The sequence below is a fragment of the Parasteatoda tepidariorum genome, chromosome 10 (assembly GCF_982258835.1).
Source record: "Parasteatoda tepidariorum strain Cologne lab strain chromosome 10, Ptep-v5.0, whole genome shotgun sequence".
NCBI lineage: Eukaryota > Metazoa > Arthropoda > Arachnida > Araneae > Theridiidae > Parasteatoda > Parasteatoda tepidariorum.
This window is the reverse complement of record NC_141764.1, coordinates 54631701-54657006: the sequence shown is the minus strand read 5'-3', so window position 1 is coordinate 54657006 and position 25306 is coordinate 54631701. Positions and strand designations below refer to the sequence as shown.

At 29.3% G+C, this 25306-nt stretch overlaps 1 protein-coding gene across 1 annotated transcript in view; it reads right to left on the bottom strand.

Moving 5' to 3' along the window:
• Window positions 1–21559: 21559 nt before the first annotated feature.
• LOC107452972 (cell adhesion molecule Dscam1) overlaps window positions 21560–25306 on the bottom strand; it is a 257172-nt gene continuing 253425 nt past the window's right edge. Inside the window, exon 22 of the mRNA XM_071184720.2 lies at window positions 21560–22102. Within this exon, the coding sequence (XP_071040821.1) occupies window positions 21843–22102 (260 nt within the window). The 3' untranslated portion in view covers window positions 21560–21842. The remainder of the gene's footprint in view (window positions 22103–25306) is intronic.

The window sequence follows — 25306 nt, the reverse complement described above, 5'->3', positions numbered from 1 at the left end:
TATTTAATTCTCCAACTTATACCCTTTGAGAAAAAAAATTGCCATTTGAACATTTATTAATTAACGGTGTGCTACTTTATATTTGAATTTTTGTTACAACTCAAAATATTAAAAAATGAAGAAGCTAAGTTTTTTCTTAATAATTATCTTTTATTCAAATTCAAAGCAATTTCAAAAATATGTGCAAAAACTCTTCGCACATATTTTTGATAATTCGAACCGTTTTGGTTTAGTTTATTTACACTCATTAAAATAAATTGAATAAATATTGAAATATTATGAAAATTGAAACTATATCATTTCAAATTTAATTATTTTTACACCAAATGTTTACTAAGTACAAATATACTTATTCAGAATTTTTGTATAAGAAATTATTTTGATAAACTCATGTTCCGTAATAATTCAAATAAGATTGCGGAATTATATTGCATATTTTAATTATATAATTTTATTTTGTGTATATGATTTTAATTTGCATATTTATGCATGACTCCTTCGAACATTTTTATTTGTTTCACTTTGTCGGCATTAGGTTAACTATAGTATAGAGACATTAAATAATGTCTTAAAATTAATTTACTTTCAATTAAGTCAGTGCACTAGGTTGAAGCGTTTTAATATATCTACAATAAAGGGCTATTTTTATTTTTTTAATACTTCATTTGGTGCACAGGAAAAAACTAACTTATTTCTTTCTCAGAAGATTTTTTATGTTCTCAAGAATTTTTCATAACTTATTTACATAAATATAAAACATAATCTTCTTTTTTCGTTTTCAACGTTTTCAGAAAAAACAGATTTTTTAGATATTTTGACCAACTATAACATATTATCAGTTGCAGAATTCTTTTACTTTTTTGATGTTAAAGTGATTAATCATGTTTCATTAGATTGTGATTAATTATTTGGCAAGAATTGTTCAATTTGCTTAGAAATTAAAATATTTATATTTTTCTTAGCAATTTTATATTTTATTTTAGGAAAACTGTTAATTATTGTTTTATTGTAATTTTAAAAAAAACGCTTTCCGCATAATTTTCAGTGATTATTTAATTTATCATTCACTTGTTCATTTTATTAGATTTCGATGCAATGGGCATTTTTACAGGTATGAGATATATGGCCCCAGATTGCAAATATACAAAAACAACTTGTTTACTTTCAGTCAGGAGGCTTTAGCCTTATAAAACTTAAACAAAGTTAAAGATTCTATAAATTTATGTCCAATTAGAATCTAATACTAACGTGTAAAGCAACACCTAACAAGCAAAATTAAAAATTATTAAAACGTTTTTTTTTATTAAGCCTATTATTAATTAAAAAATGCAAATCAAAATAAACTGTTTATAATACTTATGAATAACTTAATATCTTGTATTGCTTGAGAAAAAAAAGAATAGAAGAAGTCTAAAGCTAAGCAAATTCGAACATATTCATTACTACCATAAAAATCTTATTTCTTAACTTACTGCACCACAATGAAGTGTGTTGTCATTAAACTGCATACGGAAAGGAAAAATAGTTTTGTGAATTTGCTAAAATTTTAAAAAAATAATTACTTATAAAGAAAAATAAGACTATTCACATTAATCTCCCATCTTATATACGCAAACAAACTTATTTTTCAAGTTAGATTTTATAAAAGCAATTACCCATTTTTATGAAATTCCAAAAGTACTCCAATAAAAACATTTTATGTATTATATTTTATTAAATCAATATCTAAACTTTAGTGTCTCAATAATTTATAAAATATTAAAAAATATTAAAATTAAAAAGTGAAAATAAGAATTAATTAAAGAATGAATTAGTAAGTTTCTGTGATTTCCAAAAGTGGATTTTAAAAATATGATAAATTTGCAATGACTTTTAGCAAAGGTTAATAGCAATAGTTAGTTTAAAATTCAAATGCGAATGAATAAAAAGAGATGCTCTGAGTTTCTGACTAACGTTCAAAACAGAAGTTCAAAAGTAAAATCATTAATTTTCCATTAATTTATAGGGAAGTTGGCACAAAATTAGCCTTATCTCCCTCGTCCAATAACAGAGAAAGCTAAATTTTCTCTCGCCATGACGAAAGCGATTCCTTAAAAATGCCAGCATTCGCCACACTTTTACGTCTTCTCTTATCAATATTTTCTTCACTAACAAAGACAAATGTGTAATTTTCTGAAGGCAATATTCCTACGGATTGTATGTCCTATGCCAGATCATTGTCTCCGCAATGGGGTACAAGATGAAAGAGCAAAGGGCTGCTTTCTTCCTTTTCAGATAATGAGGCACCGGAATTGATTGCGCCTGCATTAGATGAATATGTTGCAACAATGTGATGCATTATTGAATCATTGGAAGACCGAGAATGGATGTGGCATTGTTGAGTCATGTTTCAAGACCAAGTTAATTTATCTTTATTTACGAGAGAAATTCGGGAATGAATTTGTTTTTCCTGAAATTATTTCCTTAGGTTAGAGATAGAATTTGAGATTATAGTTACGAAATGTATGATAACGCAATTATTTTGAAGAAATATTCGGCCTTTTTTTTAATTAAAAGAAGTAATATGTGCTTCTCAAATAGCGAATCAATGAGCGACTTTATTTTCATGATAATTCCATTCTCCATTCCAGTATTGAAATTTTTTTTTTATAATTTCGTTTTAATTTTCTTGCAGTGGGCGCTGTGTACTTTTTATTTTAGTTATATTTTGGCTCTTTTTCAAGTAAACGTTCTTAAACTTAGTTCCCTTTTGTAAATATAATATTTAAAATATAAAACTATGAATATTAAGCTTTTTTCTTAAGAAACTAACAATGGTAAAATCGATAAGTCCTCCAATTTTCATGTAAATTATTATCAAAATCCTGAGATGATTATATATTCCACATTAGTTCAGATATTGTGATTATAAACTTATAATACTGTATTATAATATTATAGAAGAAAATAATTTGTAAATGTTGCATTTGTGGTCCTATTTTATTATTATTATTGTAAAAAATTTCTTATAATTTAAAAGATTGGCATTACTACATTTCAACAGCTTAACTACCTGCATTTTAGCAGATATATCTGAGGTTTTCATCATAAATTTCGAAGTGATTATACTATAGCAGTTTATATTATACCAAAACCAACTCTAGCTACATTGCCAACAAAAATATTTCCACTGGCAGATGGATCATAGACAAAACACGTAGCCATCGAACTAAAGGAGGAAGGTGTTTGTGCTATATATACACTTACATACACACTCACATATTTACATACACTGTAAAAAGCTATGAATTAAATTATGGTAAGAAGTACTGGAACTCAGATTGCCGGTACATTATACCATAAAACTTATATTTTGATACAGAACATGTTACAGAACTAAAAATCTGATACATCTGATAATTTATACAGTAATATGTACCATGAAACCACTGAATAAATCAAAATAAATAAATATTAGGGGAGTGTCGGGTACCCCCGTTCAGCGGGTACCCCCACCCACTGTCAATTTCATACGTATAGAATATTTTTTCAAGTCAATAGGCCATCGGACATTAATTGTCATATTAAAAAAAGATTATTTTCAAAGTTTCAAGTATTTATGATAAAATATTTGTGATATACTCAAGTATTTGATATACTCAAGTAATACTCAAGTATTTTTGATAAAAATGATAAATGAGTTTTATCTATTGTCAATACATTGGTCATTTTCATTTACACATAAAAACAGTCAAAAAACGAAATTTTTGTAACTGGGCGGGGCTACCCGACACATTTTGAAAAAAGCTGAAAAATATATTTTTTTAAATTTCTATTTTTTTAAGTTAAACTATTCTTTTTTTTTGGTTTATTCTTTTTGAATTATTTAATTAGTTGATAAAACAATGGAAACATACAAAAATATTGATTATTACTTAATATTATACAGAAATATAAGCAATACTCCTTAAGTGGGCGGGGCTACCCGACTCTCCCCTACATCTGATAATTTTCACAAAAATATGTACCATAAAACCATGGAATAAATATAATTAAATGAATAGTAATGTAAAAAGTACGGTATAATATTTTACAGTAAAAATGTATTTTACGGCAAAATATATCCCATGGATGAGGCAGTAATTTGATCCGAAAGTTTTGACAGTGAATATGTAGCTAAATACGGTGATTAACATGACCATAATTATGCATAAGCAGCAATTGCAAATACAATGCATACAACAATTACAGAATATTTCTTTCTTATTATAAAAATAAACAAATATTTGAAAAAGGGAAATTTCTTTCAAATTACTATAAAAGAAAAAGTTTTTAAAAAATGGCAAAGTACCAAAAATTTCATTTACATGTTATTTCTGTTTTACTCAATCTACGAAAATAAAATATATTTGCTTGTACTTTTTTACGAGAATGCCTTAAGTATGCTATTTTTCCTGAGCCTAAAACGTCATACCTAATTTATTAAAAAACATAGTTTCCTAAATATACTCAATAAAATAAATTAGAAAGCTTTCTTTATAATCAAAAGACCGTTAATAATAAATGACCAAAGAAGTCATCTAATTATTCAGTAAAAAATTCTTCGGCTTCATATTTTTTGAACATTGGCGTAGTTATTAATTAAATAAATTTTGGGAAATTAAATTTCCTTTCATTACTCGGACAATAACGTTAAAAAAGTCTTTAAAAATATTCCGCGATTAATTTTTATAAGCTTCTTTTTTATTGTCAGTAGAGGTCCCACTAATAGTGATTGATGAAAATGTCATTGCATAAAATCAATATATTTTAATTTTTCTGGAATTATAAAGTACTGTTTGATAATTTAGTGTCTCTTAATCTCTTAAATAATGAAAAAAAGGAAAATGCGAAATTAATTTAAATATTCAAGTGTGAATTTAGGCATTAAAATAAATATTTGTGCATAAATAAATTATTACGTTTTTATAGTTTTTAGAAAATAATTAATAAATAATGAAACTTTTTCTTAACAAAATTTTAAACTTGATCATAATTATTTAAAACTAAAATTTACTTCAAATTAGTTTATAATTTCTGTTTTTTAAGTGAAAGGAATGTTTTTTAAGTGAAAACTCTAAAAATTTTAATTTACATAAAAAATTTTAAAGAAGTACACGGAAACTATAAAAAAAGGAACCATTGATGAAATTAGCATTCTTCATAAAATTATCTAGTGAAAGGGATTACATATATTTACGATTAATCATATTATTGTTTGATTGTATGCATTTATCTATAATAATTATCTCGAGTACTAGAGGAAATAATTTAAAACAAGAGTTGTAAATAAATCATTACGTTTTTACAGTTTTTAGAAAATAATTAATAAATAATGAAACTTTTTCTTAACAAAATTTTAAACTTGAGCATAATTATTTAAAACTAAAATTTACTTCAAATTAGTTTATAATTTCTGTTTTTTAAGTGAAAGGAATGTTTTTTAAGTGAAAACTCTAAAAATTTTAATTTACATAAAAAATTTTAAAGAAGTACACGGAAACTATAAAAAAAGGAACCATTGATGAAATTAGCATTCTTCATAAAATTATCTAGTGAAAGGGATTACATATATTTACGATTAATCATATTATTGTTTGATTGTATGCATTTATCTATAATAATTATCTCAAATGCTAGAGGAAATATTTTACAACAAGAGTTGTAAATCCATAAGTAATCATATGAAATAGTTTAAATTTCGTTATAAATGATTTTTTTTTATTTCCATGATCTAAAAAAATTATTTAAAAGGCTTTACTTTAATTGGAACTGTCATTTTCAAAAATGCTTTATAGACATTTTCTTACATTTTACAGTTCGTAAAATTTTATGTGACTAATAATATTATTTTTAAATCATAATATCTAACTATCGTAAATATATAATTGCAAAGTATCCTAATATATAATTTAATTTTCTGCTAAGTTCTTATTTTTATTGTAATTCTGTAAAACTTATCTTATCTTATAGTTTATTAAGTTCGATCAAGCAAAAATTATTAATTAATAAGCACTTAAATACCTCAAACAGGCATAGACTTATAATTTTCAAAGAAGTTTATATTTTTTAAGAATATCTTTTTCATTTTTTTATTGTTGGTAAAGTTTCTTATTGAAAGAAAAAGAAACTTAAAATTTGAAAGTTTCATGTCTTTAAAAATCCATAAAATTAATTATTTATTGTTAATTTTTTTCTTCAAAAGTATGCTTTTGAGCCCAAAATAATTAAATATTTACTTTTTCACAATTCCACTACCCCTCACACTATTTTTTAACTATATTATGGTTTATAATATTTTTTTTATTTAATGTAAAACAAAATGTTTCAAAATTTGTAAGTATTTATAGCCAGTCATTGTTATTTTATTTAGCTAATCGTAAAACCCTGTGCTTTCAATATTGTTTGATTTATTGAGTTCATTTCACGTAAATGATTTTTATAGCGTTTTTAAAAAATAATTTACGTTAAATTTTTGCTAAATTTAAAAATACTTTTTCGTTATTTCATGGTTTGCAAGATTTTTATAATAACAAAAAAAAAGATACCAAGCATATGAAGAAAGATTAAATTCTAGTTAGATTTTAAATCAGGCAATATACGATTTTAGAAGATTTTTTGTCATAGTTTAAAGAATATTGTTAACATTATGAAAATATATGTTTGTGTATGCTATACATTTTATGAATATTATGCAAAAAAATTACTTAAATAATAAATTAAATATGTGTTACTTACATTTACCAAAAAGAGATGATGGTAGATATTAACGGAAATCTATATTTCATGAAATACAATTTCTAATTTTTTGATTAAAATTTTCAAAGCAATTTTTAGGATTTTAATAAATAGAAGAAGAACATCAAAAAAGACACATCACTTAGATTTTGTGCTCTAAGTTCCGAAGCTTAAATTTAAGCTGAAATGTACCTAATATCAGATTTATACCAAAATATAAGCTAATTTTGTAATAAAAAAAAGAAAAAAAAGGCTGTATATATTTGGCGAATTTCTATTCATTTAGGCTTTTATATGTGAACCCTGGGAGAAATATAGCCTCAAAAACCCATAAGCCAACAAAAAATATTAAAACTTTTGCACTTATAACACTTATAAACTCATAAATAAAAAATTTTATAAAACAATCACATTACTTTTCGTATGTTACATTTGTCAGATATCATCCTTTCATTGTAACCATTAAATATTCTGGTCTAAAATTAACGGAAAGTCAAGAAAAAGAAAAAATTACTATTGTTAAGCTTGGTCTAGTTAAAATGATCACCACCTATTCTAATGATCTGAATCCATTCCTCATCGTACAGTAGTGGGCTGATCGGATCCAGTCGAACACCGAAGCCAAACATCACTGCCTGCAAATAGTAAGCGGTTGGGGGAGCACTTGGAACAGCCTGCGTAGGGACAGAGGGTGCGTGGTAGCGATCCTCGTTAAACTGTGCGTCTGTAGAATGCTCGACTTTGCATGTAGCTACCGAGGCAGGAGATACCATCCCCTCTACAGACGATAAAAATTGCAATGGCGCGTCTTTGGATCACCCTTAGGGATGTTTCCGAGACCGTCGCCAATAGCCCATTGCGCAGCTCTTGTACGCCATAAATAAAATACCAGCGTACCTTATTTGGATATTTCAAGCATTCTAACCTTATTCTTCAAGACTTTTTTCACTGGCCACTCTATTCTTTAGGAAGAGATTTCGAATTAATTTTTTACAAGAAGTCGTAGAACTTTTCCACGTATTCTGACGCTTAAGAAATCTAACTTTCTTGCTGGCTTTCATCAGCAGGTACATTTGATAAATGGTTGGTCTTAATGTGAAAAATTCCTTACTTTTCATATAAACTAACTGTTAAAATAAATAAAAAAATAATTTTTTATAATTATTAAAATTATTTAGATTTAAATGGTAAAAAAAGTTACATTAATTTCCTTAATTTAATAACTTAATTATTTTGTTCTTAATTCTACATCGATTTATAGTTAGCACTAGCGCTTCTATTCTATTCTTCTATTATACAGGGTGTCCCAAAAGGTCGTTTACAAACTTAACATGCTGGTCTGTCATATCATGATGAACAAGATTTACATAGGAACTTGTGTCCGAAAATTAAAACTGAGACCGCTAGAGGGCGATAAATGCAGGTTTGGATGAGGAGAAAAAAATTATATCGATAATATGTTAATATGATTTTTATTATAAAACATCATTACATCACAGCAAATGCTCAAAATTCCTTCCATTCGCCACAATGCACGTTTCAAAGCGTCGGCGCTTGGATTCACGGACACGTGCTGCCGCTTCCGCGATCCTGGCGATAAGATCCATGTCCGATGTTACAGGTGTCTCGTACACTACGGACTTCAAGTGTCCCCACAGGTAGAAATCCAGGGGAGTCAGATCGGGGGATCGCAGTGACCAAGGGACTGGTCCGCCTCTACCGATCCAGCGACTAGGATAAATCCTATCGAGGTATTCTCGAACAGCGTAGCTAAAGTGGGCAGGTGCTCCATCATGCTGAAACCAGATGTTTCGACGTGTAGCGGCTGGAACGTCACCCATCAGATCCGGCAAAACTTTCTAAAAAAATGCGATAGGTATTTCCGTCGAGGCGTTCAGGTAGAAAGTAAGGGCCAATCAACATGTCACCGATAATACCAGCCCAAACGTTTACACTGAAACGTTGTTGATGTGCATGGGCACGTGTACATCTTGGGTTTTCATGCGCCCATACGTGCATGCTGTGCAGGTTCACGACACCATCCCGTGTAAAGCAGTAACAAAACAAAATCCATCAGAAAACAAAACCCATGATGGAATATCTGGCTGTGCGTCCCGCTGTTGCAAATACCAGAGTGAGAATGCAATGCGTTTGGGATAATCGTCAGCGCACAATGCCTGTACTTTTTGGAAGTGGTAAGGGTGTTGCACGTCATCGTGCAGTATGCGCATTATGGTGGAACGAGCTACACCCAAGACACGTTCGCCTTCTCGGAGACTTCTTTGCGGGTTGATGGCATACTCCTGTAGCACGGTTTCCTCTACGACAGGTGTGAGTGTAGCACGTTCTCGACCGATGTGGCTACGTGCTACGAAAGCACCTGATTCACATTATCTGCGGTGCAATCGTCCAAACAAAACATGACTTGGCTGACGTCTGTTTGGGAAGCGCTCAAGGTACGTCCGTGCCGCGGCGCCGTATACGTAATGCATGTCGGCCATTTCTGCGTTACTAAACTCATTCATCCTTCTCCTTCAAAGTCCACGCCTGAAATGATTGTTTTTCCCACTCTCCCGTTTTCGTGCAATTATCGCCCTCTAGCGGTCGCAGTTTTAATTTTCGGACACAAGTTCCTATGTAAATCTTGTTCATCGTGATATGACAGACCAGCATGTTAAGTTTGTAAACGACCTTTTGGGACACCCTGTATTCTAACGCTTAAAAATTCTAATTTCTTTCTAAAGCTATTTTTCAACAGCGAATACAATTTATAAGTGGCTAGCATTGATGTATAAAATTCGGTACTTTTCAAATAAAGTAACAGTTAAAATAAATGATAAAATTAATACTTTTTTATAATTATTTCATTTTTAAGATTAAAATGGTAACATTTATTTGCTTTTTTTTAATTTCATTTATTTAATAACTTAATTGTTTTATTGATATATTCCAGATTGATTTGTAGTTAGCACTAATGCTTCTATTCTATTAAATTATATTCTTCTATTACATTCAATAACTAAACAATTCTAATTTCTTCTAATGTTAAATTTTAACAACTTACACAATTGATAAGCGGATAGTTTTAATGCATAAAATTCGTTTTTTTTTCTTCAAAAAAACTAACGGTGAAAATAAATAAATAAAAATATTAATTGTCTATAATTATTTGCTTTTTAAGATTCAAATGGTAAAATCACTTAATTTATTTATTTAATATTTTAATCGCTTTGCTGAATTATTCTGCATCGATTTGTAGTTGACACTAACCGAGTGATTTCTTCCGAATACTTTAAAGGAACTTACCATATTTTCTACATTTTAGCAAACAAAGCTTGGAACATAATAGAATTCGCGTTTCAGCAAAATCGAATTTACGGAATTCTCGCTCCAATATAACAGGAAAGCAGGATTTAGAGCTTGGAACTAAATATCTAAATCAGCAGGTAGCGGGTATGCTTTTGAAGTACCTGATCTTCTACACAGAATTCAAATCACATTCAGGTGCTCTTCCTAATCGAAAGTAGCTCATTACGGCCGATCCCCGTACGCTCTATTCGATTGTATTGCTGAAAGGGTTGGCTAAATGTTCAGTACAGAAATGGCAATTGTATTATTGAATTGACTATGGAATGAGAAATATTTAAAGACTGTTACATAGAAATATTGAACATATTGCGTTACTAAATATTATCGATCTCTTATGTTTGAAATTAAATACTATATATTTGTTTGTTATTCGCATGTATACGCTGAGGAAAAAAAATATAGTCAAACTTTACAGAATATAGTAAAATTAAACGTGCTTCTGACTCCATAGGAACACCAAAAATCTCGATAGTTTTTACCGAAGCGCTTTGGTAGTAATTTTGATAAAATTAACGATAAAATATAGTTTTCAAATTCTGTGTTGAAATTTGGTAATGTTGTCATGAAACCTTAGAGCAGGGATGAGCAAACTGTGGCCCTACGGAAGCTTTTATCCGGCCCGCTGATAGAATTTTAACTTGCCGATCCGTAGCGAATATAAACAATATACAATATATATCTATTTTCTTGTCTACTTTGTATAAAGCTATTTTTGTTCTTTCTTTTTTAACAAAGTACTGAAGATCTTTTCTCTTCTTTTGTTCTACAAAATATAAATTGCTGGAAATAGCTAGACAGCTTCAATTGGTAAAATGTTGAAAGCAGAAGTTTTTTCATAGAATAGCCGTAGATTGGCGCCAACGAGCGTTTGTCTTTCTCGAGGAGCAGACATACGGAATCTAATATAGGTCAATTGTATTTCACACGTGGCACACTGAGCAAACAGTCGGATTTGCAGTTTGAATTAATTGAGTTGTTATCTAACAATCACCTGAAACAGTTGTTTCTAAATATGCCAAAGTTTGAGTTTTACAAATCATTGCCAAAAGCTAGTTTCCCAAATTTAATATCTCATGCCCAGAAAATCAGTGCTATGTTTGCTTCATTTTATACATGTTAACAAGTTTTTCAACTAATGAATCTTAGGAAAATCATTTCAGAAGTAGACTGATAGACAAAGCATTTAGCCTCGTTCATTAAAATAAGTACATCTCGCTTCGAACCTCAATATAAGGAACTTTTATAAGTAAAATGGCAATTTCATACATCTCATTAAATATTAAAATTAAAACTTGTACATTTTTTTTTTATTTTTAGAAGTTTTTACTTAGCCCACCAAACTTTTTTTTTTTCAATTTTTTGCCCTCAACCAAAAAGTTTGCCCATCCCTGTTTTAGAGCAAGCTTAAAAGCCATTCATTCGGTTAAATTTAGGTTTAAATTTTGAATTCTGTATTAAATGTGTTGTAATAAGCAATATAATTTTGAAAAACAGAGCTTCCTGTAAACCGTTACTATATAAACGAAAAAATTACCAAATGAATGGTTTACTTACCGTATATTTTGATTTCATTAACCAGAGTTACATTTTTTTCGCCAGGAATGTCATTATCATACAGTACGATATCTTTACCAGAATTCTTTTTCTCCGTGCATTTTTATACATTTCAGATAGTCGCTTTGGTGAATGTCCGAAATATCCGTTATATCCAATTTATTCGCTGATATTATTAAATTTATTCGATATTTTAATATCTGCTGTATCACCAGTGTTCGGAGTACCACTTAAATGCATACTGGGCAGTGGCACTTGACCTTAAAAAAAATCAGTGTAGGTACACCTGAAAAATTTATACCGGGCAGTGACACTTAACTTGACCTAGTATATATTTTGGACATTTACCAAAGAAACTATGCAATTGTCAACATTCACCGGTGGAAGTCAAAAACCACCAATTTCAATCATTCACAGTAACAGATATATTTCTTGAAATGAATTCTCAGAAAAAAGCACATAACAATGTAAATTGAAAACTAATTTATTCTGCTTGCATTGTAAAGACAAAACAAGGTTTTGAAATAAAAGAAAATATGTATCTGAGGGGCCGTTCAAAAAGTACGTACATCCCGAAGGGGGGGGAGGGGATTTGCTATTTTGTACGGTTTTGTACGATGGGGAGGTATTATACAAAGTACGTACATTATAAGCATACACCAAATTTAAATTTGACTTTGATGAATGAATTATTTTAAGTAAATATTTAATTTTATTCAAAACATAATTATTTTAATTTTTATGAAAAAGAGGGGTAGACTAATAAAATGTGCGTACTCTAAGGGGGAGTGAGACCTTATGTACGGTAATGTACGAAGGGGGGAGGGTGTTAAAATTTCTCCATTTTTGTGTACCTACTTTTTGAACGACCCCTAAAAAGCTGACACGTAAAATGCAAATAGAAGGAAAATTTATTTATGTTTGTGTCAAAGACAAAACGAATAAATAATAGGTATTTTTTTAAAAAAGTTATAAAAAAGGCTTTGAAATCTAAAGAAATATCTTATATAAGCCCCATCAAATTGTAACTCTTGATTTCATTTGTATTAATTTCTTATTATTATAATGTGATGGTGAGATAATTGAGTTCAGAATAAACAATAAATTATGAAGTACATTGGGTTTAATGGTCCTTAAGGATGACCGTGATTTAAAAATATGAAAAGATTTAATACTACCGAAAATTCTTCGTCCTAGAAGGATTAATTCCAGGTATACCTTGTCAGTGCTATTGTTATATTGGATAGAAGAGGCTAGGCATAAAATTTTCTGATGAATCCATTTCCTTGTTCACTTGATTCAGACATCAGATACGAGGAGAGGCTGGTGGATCCCTCTGAATGGTTCAAGCTCAGTGATATTGAACCAGTCTCATGAAAGATGAAAGGACAAATTATAATTCTTTCCTTTTAACTATGGATGAGATAATTCGTTAAGAGTTCTGCAATGTTGCTGCAAGCACTACTACACATGCTCCTGTGGCTAAAGATGATGATAATCAGTGTAAAAAAAATAGGCACCGTCTTCCAGACTGTGTGTCTAAATTTTGAACTATTTTTCTAATTTGGAGAAACAAAAGGAAGAGAAAACTAAATTTATTTGTGCATTACATTTCTTATACTTTTACTAGGTTTCCAAAAATAGTTAGATAAAATACAGACACGCAGTGGAAGACGGAGGCTAAAAGTAAAATTTTTAAAATTTGGAAATCTCACGCATATTCATCAAGTTATACGCTAAGAGAAGATTCGAGGGATACATAAACCCTTAACGGTTGCATTAAAAATATCAATTTAAAGGTGAGAATGCCACCACGGTTTAACGAAAATTAATAATATCTGAACTAAATTTTACTTTTTTTTTATTTTTTTATTTCCAATGCAGCAGGCGATACGGACATTATCCTAACGCCGTACAGAGATCAAAATAAAACAAAAATACAAATACAGAAGGAGATGAAATATACAAAATACAAAAACAAAAGCAAAACATCAACACAGAAATTAATTCAAGAAATTGAGCAAAAGTTCTCTGGCCTCCCAGTATCGGGAGTAGATGCAGTTCTTTGTCAGAACTGAACAGACTAAATTTTACTTGCGAAGGATAAATAGCAAAACTGAATTAAGCCAGTTAAAATGAAAAACGATTCGGCGCAAATGTAATGCAATCACATAACTTATTATTTCTTCAGTTTCATGAAAACAATAGCTTTCTATGGGAAATTACGTTTTAAGGAACTAGATGCAATTTAAATATTTAAATTAATTTTAAAACTTGAAGCCTACTGAAATTGGTTTCTGAATCGCTAATATTAAGCAAGTTGCAACTGAAATAGCTTTCAAAAAAAGGTTAGAGTTTTATATTAATGATTTAAATAAAACTTCAGGACTAAAATCTTTACGAGATTTTATAAATCAAAATTCAAAAAAAAAATATCTCTAGAAATGAGAAAAAATTTCCCCTGCAAATAAATAAACAAAAAATATATAAAGAAAAAAAAAACATCTTGTGGAAAACTTTTTAGATACAATAGCTTTCTACGTGGAAAATGCTCTTTAAAGTTTTGAATTCAACACAAAACTTAAAATAATTTTGGACTTTATAGCCTAATTAGATTTGTGCCCAAATATCATGAGCATTTCGTTGATACTAAAAGTCTCATGACACAAAAAGCTTACACAAGCTTGATATCACTGATTTAAATGAAATCTCAATTAAACTAGAAATCAAAAACTTATCTTATGATTTTACAGCTTGATTGAAACAATGGCTTTCTATGAGGCAAATCTGCTTCATTCAAAGAACTGAATGTGACTCATAACCTCAAAATAATGACTGATTTTTCGTCCCAATATTCTGAGTTTTCCGTTGATATTATGCATGCTATAATGCCAAAAACATACACAAAAAGGATAGTGTTTTTAAATAAATCTCAATTAAACAAGAAATAAAAAAAAAGTTTTTTCAACTTGATTGAAACAATGAGAGTTAAGGTAATTGAGGGTAATTTTGGTAAATATTGAGGTAAATATGCTTTGAGGTAAATATGCTTAAAAGACATAAATGTGACTCATAACGTTAAAATATTTTTTGATTTATCGGATCGATTAGATTTGCATCAGAATGTCCAGATCTATCTGTTGATATTAAGAATTTATGCCGCTAGAAGTTTACACAAAAGAATTAAAGCTCCATATTAGTGAATTAAATGAAATATTTATGAAACTAGAAAAGCGAGGAAAAAAGCACCTATTATGAAAATTATTACATTCATAGATATTGATCTGGCTTCATCGGACTTTTAATGATGGTATGTCATGTTTATGGCATAGTGGTTTACTGAACTGTCACTGTGAGGAACCGGGCTCGATCCCGAGGGGGGACTTGAAACCCATGCAACTTCAGATTGATGGGTACAAAGGCGATGAGGAAGTAAAGGCTGTCTGTGAGTAGTGCTGCCCACAGTACCACAATCATGCTGTCGGTCACGAAATTGTGGAGCCTTAACCTCTATGGACCCCATGGCCCACAGCAGGCTATTGCGGGAACACTTTTATTTCGTGCTGTACAGTTCAATGTTATTGTTCATTGTAATTTTATTTCTTTTAAAAAATTATCACATTTTAATTAACTTATTGCGTGTTTCAAAAACAAAAACAAACGAACTGAGACAATTCTACTTTGAAAATGAATTTTACGCAGAGATGAGCATTTTCTTGAGTTCTAAAACGTGAAAACGCAGTGCACTGCAAAGAACTTAACATCTTTTGTCGTTTTTCCTCACAACTTTTAGTTTGAAAAATCAAAACAGATCTGGCACACACGCTAGTACGTGGAAAATTTCCGTATATGGTTTGGATACAGTATTTTCCAAAAACTTGTTATTGTTTATGTTTTCAGAAAACACCGTGAAAAAAGGGTTTTAGAACAGTTTGAAAAAAAAATAATAATCTCTTAAATCTTGAAATGAAAAAAAAAACAAAAACGCGAAATTTTAAATTTTTACTTGCACCATCCAATTTTAATTTAGGCTCTTTTTAACGCTTTTTTAAATTAGGTTTATTAAATTAATTTTTATTATTACTCTTGTACCACCAAGCTTATTCGTATTTTATATATCAACAAAATCTTTTCAGACAATGTTTTTCATAAAATTATTTGTCAGAAAAACGTTCCAAAGATAAAAAATGGTAATAGATAAACTTTTTTTTCATCTATTATACTTGAAAAAATATCGTATCATAAGGCTTTGTCTCAAATACTATAGCAAACCATGAAACATCAATCTTCAACAAGTAATTTTAACTCTTAACTTAGGGTGTCGAATAAAAATATCACGCTAGAGAAAAACCAATTTTTGAAAGTTAAGAGAACTCATATTTTTCAATTATTTTATGAAATAGAATTTTATATTCCTTAACCTTAAAGAGAATTCTTTCCTCCACTGCTTTTCAGTTTCTCCTCTAGACTAGGGATTATAGGGGTTGATTTATATGGAACTAGTATGACGTAAATCCCATGTTCCCTAAACTTGTTACAAATTACGAATACAGATGGCAGCAGTATCGTTAGCCTTAACCACAAACGTTAAGAACGTGGGAGGCTTATAAGAAACCTGGAAAAGATAAATGAAGCGCGAAAAAGACAGTTCATTGATTTATTAAACCTGTAAACAACCTCAGCTTCAAATACGTCGTAAAAACTACTCCCAATGATTTATGGTTCTCTTTTTAGATTTTTTTTTTCTTTTTGCACACTATTATAACTACCTATCTATAAGAAATAATGTATTTAAAAACTATTTGAGGTATTTCAATAAAGGGAACTTGAAAATGTTTTTCAAAATCTCATAAGTGTTGTAGTTGCAGCTCGGGCAGTTTTTACAAATAATAACTTTTAAGCATAGGTAATATTTTAAAACATCGGAGCATATTTCTTCTCTTCCCTCAGAAGGTCGATCTCATCTAAATGCAAACGGTACGATGGTAATAAATTCTTCTTTTTTTCTCTTTTATTTATTACCTCCGCTCTGTTTATACTTCGTTCGTTCCACCATTTTTTATTTCTTACCTGATTCTTCTTGTTATTTTTGTCTTTGCTTCTAAGACAGACTTAGTTTCTGGCAACATTAGATTTTGGCTCTTTTAGACGATATTGACATTTAATCAAATAATCAGTCGTTAAATTATTTGCTCGAAATATTAAGGGGTTGCTTCATCGGGGAAAATGGAGTTTCAAAATTAAATACCTTAATAGTAATTTGTAAGCAAGCTTGCTAATTTCATTGTTTCAAAAAAAGATAGGTACTTTTATTTACGTCTCTTTAGAGCTGCACAATGGGCTATTGGCGATGGTCTGAGAAACATCCCTGAGGATGATCCGAAGACATGCCATCGTAATTTTGATCCTCTGCAGAGGGGATGGCTCCCCTGCTTTGTCTGCCAGACAACTTGCGCTGGAAGTGTAGCACTTTACGGTAGAACAGTATAAAGAAGATCGATACCGCTCACCCTCGGTCCCCACGCAAACTTATGAAAGTGGTTACCCACCTGCTTACTAACAGCAGTCAGGAATGCTTGACTTCGGTGTTTTACTGGGAGCCGTGTCGTCACGATCAGTCGTTGCGGGACTGCTTTAAAGAAAGAAAGGTGCTTTAAGAAACAGAAAAATTCTATTTCAAAAAAGACAGTTTAAGGCTATATTTAATGAAAGAATAAAGAATGGATGGCACATTTGCTGCCGGAAATATTCAATTTTTTTATTACATTTTACAAAACTTTCAAAATGCGTGATATTTTTCACGAAAAAAAGCTAGTCTCGCCTGCTGTTGATAATCAACGATGAAGTAAAATAATGCAATTGAAAAGACGAATAAGAGAAAGGTATATGGGAAACTTTTGGGAAAATTTCCAATATTGGGAATTATTTTAGCCTTATTTAACTATACAATGTTCAATTATTTTATCAAGTCTATTTCTTTCCGAAGATCTCAGTGAATGAAAAATCAAAGCGATGGATTTTAAGTATTTTTGAATCGGAAAAATATTTTTACTTTTGTGTTCAGATTTCTTTGGTTTACAAACTGGGAGACTTCTGTAGAAGAATCAGTTCTGTTTCTGGCAGATTGTAAAAACTGATGATGTGATCAATATTAAGCGAACAAAAAATATCATTTTTACAAAGATTCTACCCAAGTGTATTAGTATGATATCCGAATACGTTTGTTCGTATAACATACGACCTGTTCATGCCTGTGTGACATCATACCGTGGAATGACATCAAAAGTAGTGCAGATCTTCATAAATAGATCTCCGTACTGTTAACATAAGTAGACAATACAGATTTTGTTCATTTATGTGACCGAATTCATAAATATAACAGAATAATGTTATAATAACTTGCTGTCAACTCTTTGTGTAGAATATTGTTTTATTCTGGCAGGTTATTAAATATTAATGAGGACGGTTTTTAGTTGGAAAAGGAATTTCGTAACCAGTTTCTTGCTGACATTAAAGAGTAAATAGTTTTTACAGTTTTAATACTTATATAGAAGATGCGCCTTCTTTCTAATTATTAAAACTATATTGATGCAATAAGTCCTGAAATATTACATAAAATGGTTTTTAGTTGAAAAATGAATTCTGGAACCAGTTTCTTTTTATCATTATATAGTATATCGTGAATGCAATTTCAATATTTAGATAGGATATGAGCTTGAACTTCAATCTAAATATAAAAACTATGTTGATACAATACGATGGTGCATACTTCCGTAGCCTTACTACTGATTTTCATCAAAAATTTGTTTAGGACATTCTTTCAATAATCTCATCATTTATGAAGAACATTTTATTCACATAAAAAAATATTCCTTAACTGTAATTATTTAAGAATGATGAAGCATCTAGTTTATACAGTTTTAATATTTAGATAGGAGATGAGCTGCTTACTAAATATTAAAATGACGCAATAGGTCATTAAATATTAAATAGAATGTTTCTTAGTTGGAAAATGCATTTTTTAATCAGTTTCTTGCTGCCCCAATAGAGTAGATAGTTTATACAGTCTTAATATTCAAATAAAGCACGAGCTTCTGTCTAAATATTAAAACATTATTGGTACAATAGGAAGATTTATCAAATTGTAACTTTATTACTGATTTTCTCTAAAAACTCACTTAGAACATTTTTTCAATAATCTCTTCATATATGAAGAAACTTTTATTCACATGAAATAATATTCTTCAATTATAAATATTTATGAGTGAATAATGATAGAATGAAGTAAAAACAAATTTATGTTATTAAAAAATATGTTTTTATTAAACATTATAATACACATGTCCCAAAAATGTGGAATTTCAAGGAAAAAAGCATGCTGGATGATGTCAAAACAAAATAAATTCAACATCATATATACAAAATTGAGAAAATCACAGTGTGTCACTGCTTTTATGTTAAAAGTCATTCACTTAAAATCAGCCAATTAAGAAAATTTAACATTAGTTCTTCACCATAAAGTTCAAATGAGTAATGAGCATATGAGGTTAATGATAGTATTTTCACTATATGCGACTTATTTAGAATAATCCAGTAACATAAATCTTGATAAATCTTGATCTTTTCGCAAACTTTCAAAGCAAAATGTATGAATTTTCGATACTGCCTAGCCAGTGATTGAGTTGTTTGCAAAAAGCATAGAAATTCCAACATAGTAGAATGGCTAACACCACAGAACAGTTGGTTCAATAAACTTATAAGCTACTGATATAAACATAATTTTTCAGTCAAAAAAAACAATAACAAAATGCAAAACACACACAAAAATTGCTGTAATTCATATGCATTCTTTTAAAGATATAACCATACGTGGCATTAATGCATGAGAATAATTTTATAAAATTTATTTTTAAGATTAATAATTCTTAATTAATAACTTTTTAAATTAATTTTGTAAATTTTGTATGTGAGTCATAAGTATAATCTGGTAAGGATAACATTTTCACTATGTACGATTTATTTAAAATAACCCAGTTGCGACAGAAATTTTGATAAGATAATATGACTGTTCACAAACTTTCAAAGTAAACTATGGGAATTTTAGATATTGCTTAGCCAGTTATTGAGTTGTTTGCAACAAGAATGGAAGTTCCAGCATAGTAGAATGGCTTACACCACAAAACGGTTGGCCCAATAAACTTATAAGCTACTGATGTAAACATAGTTTTTCATTCCAAAAAGCTGCAAAAAAAACGTAAAACACACACAAAAACTGCTTCAATTCATATGCATTCTTTTAAAGATATAACCATACGTGGCATTAATGCATTAGAATAATTTTGTAAAATTTATTTTTAAGATTAATAATTCTTAATTAATAACTTTTTAAATTAATTTTGTAAGTGAGTCATAAGTATAATCGGGTAAGGATAACATTTTAACTATGTACGATTTATTTAAAATAATCCAGTTGCGAGAGAAATTTTGATAAGATAATATAACTTTTCACAAACTTTCAAAGTAAACTATGGGAATTTTAGATATTGCTTAGCCAGTTATTGAGTTGTTTGCAACAAGCATAGAAGTTCCAACATAGTAGAATGGCTTACACCACAGAACGGTTAGTCCCATAAACTTATAAGCTACTGATGTAAACATAATTTTTCAGTCAAAAAAGCAACAAAAAAATTGTAAAACACACGCAAAAATTTTTGTAATTCATATGCATTCTTTTAAAGATATAACCATACGTGACATTAATGCATGAGAATAATTTTGAAAAATTAACAGTTTTATATTTTACCTTGTCAAAAATTTAACGAAATTATTAAAGAGAATATATTAGTAGAACAATTGCAGCTTTTCTCAAATCATATTAAACTTATTCAAATAAAACATTAGCGTTTTGAAACTTTCAAATATCACACTGAAAAACAAATTTTTAGTTATATTTATACAAATACTTCATCTTACTTATTTCGGGTGTGGGAATTTCAAATTTGAAAATAGTTTTGCTCATAAAGCTATAAATTTGATTTAAATAAGATTTTTCAGTCTATTTTTTGTCGAAATGAACTAGTTTAAAAATGTTATATATGAACAGGTCATAACAAGGGCTTAGTCGCTTCCCACGACATTTCTAGGCAAGGGTTCCTGTGTAATTTTAATCCTGATAAAGTGCCCTAACTTTCCCTTGAAGTTTGTTTACGCGAAACCCCTGTTATGTATGACGTTTTTAAGCTTGTACATTGCTGCAAAAAATGGAATAAAAATATTATTTATGAAGAACTCTGTAGCTTGGAGAAAAAAAAACTGATTGCACATTTGAAATCTGCAATGCTTAAGTATACAAGATCCGTTAAAGTTATATGTACTGAAAGTATAATTTATATTTATTGGATATATTTTGAATTGCAGTATCATTTTAATAAGATATTATTTAAAAGAAAAAACGATTAAATTTCGTGTCATGTCAAAGCAAAAATAAATTTGTTTTATGACTAATATTTCTTAACATATGTATTGGTCTTATGACTATAACGTTTCTAAAATAGAGTTTAAATTTTGAAAAAAAATTAATTTTTAAAATGATGGATTAATAATAATGCAGAAAACAACATATATAACACAAAGTTGAAAAAACAGGAGTTTCATAATTATATCTTAAATATTCAGTGTTTTTACTCAGATGATCTCTCTGCCTTTCATTCCTTTGTTCATCTTCGTAATTATTTCATTATGCTTTCATTCATCATTTTCTACCACAAGATACAATTCAATAATTTATCGAGAATAATAATTTATATTTTGCAACACTACTAATTGCACCAATGAAAATACGAACAGAATGTAGTATCTTTCATGCAAGAAAATCAATAAATTAACAAAATTTATGAAATAAAGTTTCCTTGCACATAGCCTCACGAAAAAAAAGTAAAAGTCTCACGAGACGCATAATTAAGAAAATTAATTATGCGTCTTTGCATAAATATGAAAATTTCTTCACCTTATAGTAACTTTCGTTAAACACGTCATTTCATATTTTAAAATAATTTCACCAAAACTTTATTCCCTTCGGAATTGAAGTTCTTAGTATGCTTCGAATATTTCAGTATATATACATTTCTTTTTTACATTCAGATATTTCATTAATAATTACATTGCTAGCGAAGTTTACTGACTATTTGAATAGGCACATCATAAGAGTGTTCATTTTCGGCCAATGATACAGAATGGCGAACGCAGTCAGTGTCGCCATCTGTCGTGAATTGAGAAAGTCTTGCTGTTGCATATGGACAAGGAAGATACATGGACTCTCGACACTGAGATCCTCTGTGAGTAGAATCACTGCGTGGTCGCTTTTCCCACGCACTAAGTGCAACTGTCTCGGACTTTTGAATTTCTCCAGTGCTTCTTCGATCAGCTGGAAATACAAAAAAAAAAAAAAAAAAAAAAAAAAAAAATGGAAAAATAAATCTATTAAATCTTGACTTCTAGCGCAAATAAGTTACATAGAATATTGACAGTTCAATTATTAAGAAAGAGTTTACGAATTGCTGACAAGGTGTTTATGCCCATACTAATATGTTTATTCTGTAACATTTGAGTGACATTTGTACTGGTCCTTAAAATGGAAGGGTAGATATTCGATGTAATTGGACGATATAACAGAGTGCGTGAGCCGTGATGACTCAGTGAGTAAGGTGATGACGCAATCACTACTATCTTTATTGAAATTATTAAAAAATGAAGTGTTTCAGCAAACAACCTGTTGAGAGTCGAGGATTCGTGAAGGTTGAGTCTCCTCAATTTCATGACTAACGAAATGATGGCCACAATGTCGTCAGCATTGTACAAGACATTCTTTACTTTCCTAACAAGCTGATACCGATTGTTCTTAAACTTCCTTGGCTTCAGGGCACTCTTGTCTTTAAAAGTACCTTACCCACTGAATCATAGCGGTTCACTCACACTATTATAACCTTATATTACTTCGATCTTCCCATTCTAACAACCAATTAAGAAAAAAGTTCTTCGAAAACTAGTGTTTAACATTTCTACAAAATGAAATGCTGTAATTTATAACTAGCCATTTTATCGTATAAGTTTTAAGGAAATTAATTATAACATTATTCTTCTGATGTTACTACACATTAAACATTTTGAATTAATTTTGAATGAATAAAGAGTAGAATAACCCCCTAGATTTTTAATCTATGTTGGCCTAGATCAATGATCAAAAAGTTAATATAATATAGAATATAGGGTTTCCATAACAACCTTTCCAGAATGGACCGCCTTTTTTAGTGACTATTGAATTGAAAGCATTCCTGTTTATAGAAAACATTCCTGTGTTGAAAACATTCCTGTATTGCAAACATTCCTGTATTGAAAACATTCCTGTTTTTAAATTTTTGTTGTAATTCGTCAGGTTTCGATTCTTTATTGTCCATAATAAAAGGATATTTTGTTATAAACACATTAGAAATATCTTTTCGTTGAAAATGTACAACTTTCTTAACGAGTATAGACCCCTTTCCAAAACAGAATATTGCACAGTCACATAAAAATCGTCATCTGCCTTACGTTATAATTAAATTTAACATTTTCAGAAGATGTTCATTCAATTTATTTATTTACTTTTATTTTTATTTATTTATTTTTTTTTGCTAATAACTTAAACCACATAATAATTTTTATCTCTTAAAATACCCTTTTTTTTATCTCCTAGAGAAAAATGGTCTAAATTCGAAATGCTAAGATTCGATTCGAATGCCTGTTGTAGCTAACTGCTCGATCCAGAAACTGACAGATTTAATCAAGATATTCATTGCTTATTTGAGAACCATATATAAACCTTGAAAAGTCATATTTATACCAATTTCTTACAAAAGTTTCTTTTTTTAAAAGTTATATCACCCAGTCTTAAACGGGTAAGAAATAGCGCACATGTTAACTCTATTGGAAATTTAGAAATACTAGAGCTACCGCGAAGAAGTATCAGAAATTTCTATTTTATATGACAATTTAAAGAAGCTACATCACAAAGAAATTATGCATGCAATTTACATGCGATGTAGTCAAAACAATAGTTAAGGATGGGGGGATGCCGGGAGAGAAAATTATATCGGGGCCGGGCCTGCTAAAAGCCCAATCAAAATTTTTCACAAAAAATATAGTATTTATTTATTGGTTCTTTTTATCAGAAAATTGCTCTATATTTATATAAAAATCACAATTTTCTATAAAGTGTCTTCAAAAATTCTACAAATTAGGAAATTAAGCCTTTTTGTTCTTTGAGAAAGGGGTCTACAATAAATTTTATACTGGAGCCTGCAAAACCTTTGCTCAGCCTTTCAACTTTTTTTGCTCCTCTGCACTACAACTTTTGGGGGCTCGACATAGATGTACATCAAACGGGGGAGCAAAACCAGCTAGTTGCAGGTTTTCCCTGAGAACCGAGGTGATCAAAACGAAACGGAACAGTCGTACAATTGGACTAAATCCGTCCCCAACAGTAGAATAGTAATGAAGTTTTCTAGACGTTTGTTAAGCCAAAATGGTTGTTTGCAATATGTTACGTTTAAAATATTACGTGAATACTAACAATTATTATCTTTTGTTTGTTTAAAGTACAACATAGTCCAATTTAGTCCATTAATTACATTACTTTCGTACCTTTTTGATACAGTGAAACCATGCTACAATGCCATTTTTTACATGCATAATAGAAGTCGCTATATTGAGCAAGCAATGGCTGCATGATCATTATATGAATGAGACTCATAAATTCCATTTTATCGTCCTTGCAAATTGCAAAAAAAAATTTTATTTAGAAAAAAGAGTAACTTTAAAAAAATAAATAAAAAAAAGTTTCTAACATGAGAGGTGTATAATCTCTATAATACATAAAACACATTTCAATTCTTTTCACTTGCTAATGTTATTAATAATGATGATAATAATAATAGCAATTAAGATCTAATTGATGCTTTATTTTTTCTACAATTATTTATTTTTATTACAATTTTGAAAATAATCAGATAGTTAAATAATAATTTGTAAAAAATAATAACATCTGATACATTTGCATCTGTATCAGATGTAATAACATCTGATACTTGCATAAATTTCCCCCAGAAACACTAATAAAACTACAGCCATTTGATATTATTTAATATTAAATAAGATATAAAAAAAGGCTAATTTTCATAATAAGAACACAGAGAACAGAGTTTTAAAAATCATTTCACATAATTTATGTACAAGAAGTAATACTGCAATTTTGTAAGTACATCCAAGAGAAGATAATTGAATTGCAGCATCATATCATTTTTCTGATAAATGACATTTACTTTTATTTCTACCTTTTTCACTTTCTTAAAAAAAAATCTTTTTAATTTTTTAAAAAAAATAAGTACTCTATTAATCAATTCAAATCATAATTAATTATTTAGTTTCTCCATCTGCATTGATCATATTATTATATATTTAATATTATCAACTGAAAAGCTCCCTTCTTCTTAAGCAAAATATATTTGTTTACAAGTGCAATAAACTGTAAATTTATAATTATTTCTTATTTTCTAGGCTTTGTCCAGAATTTCAAGCATTAAAGAAATTTATT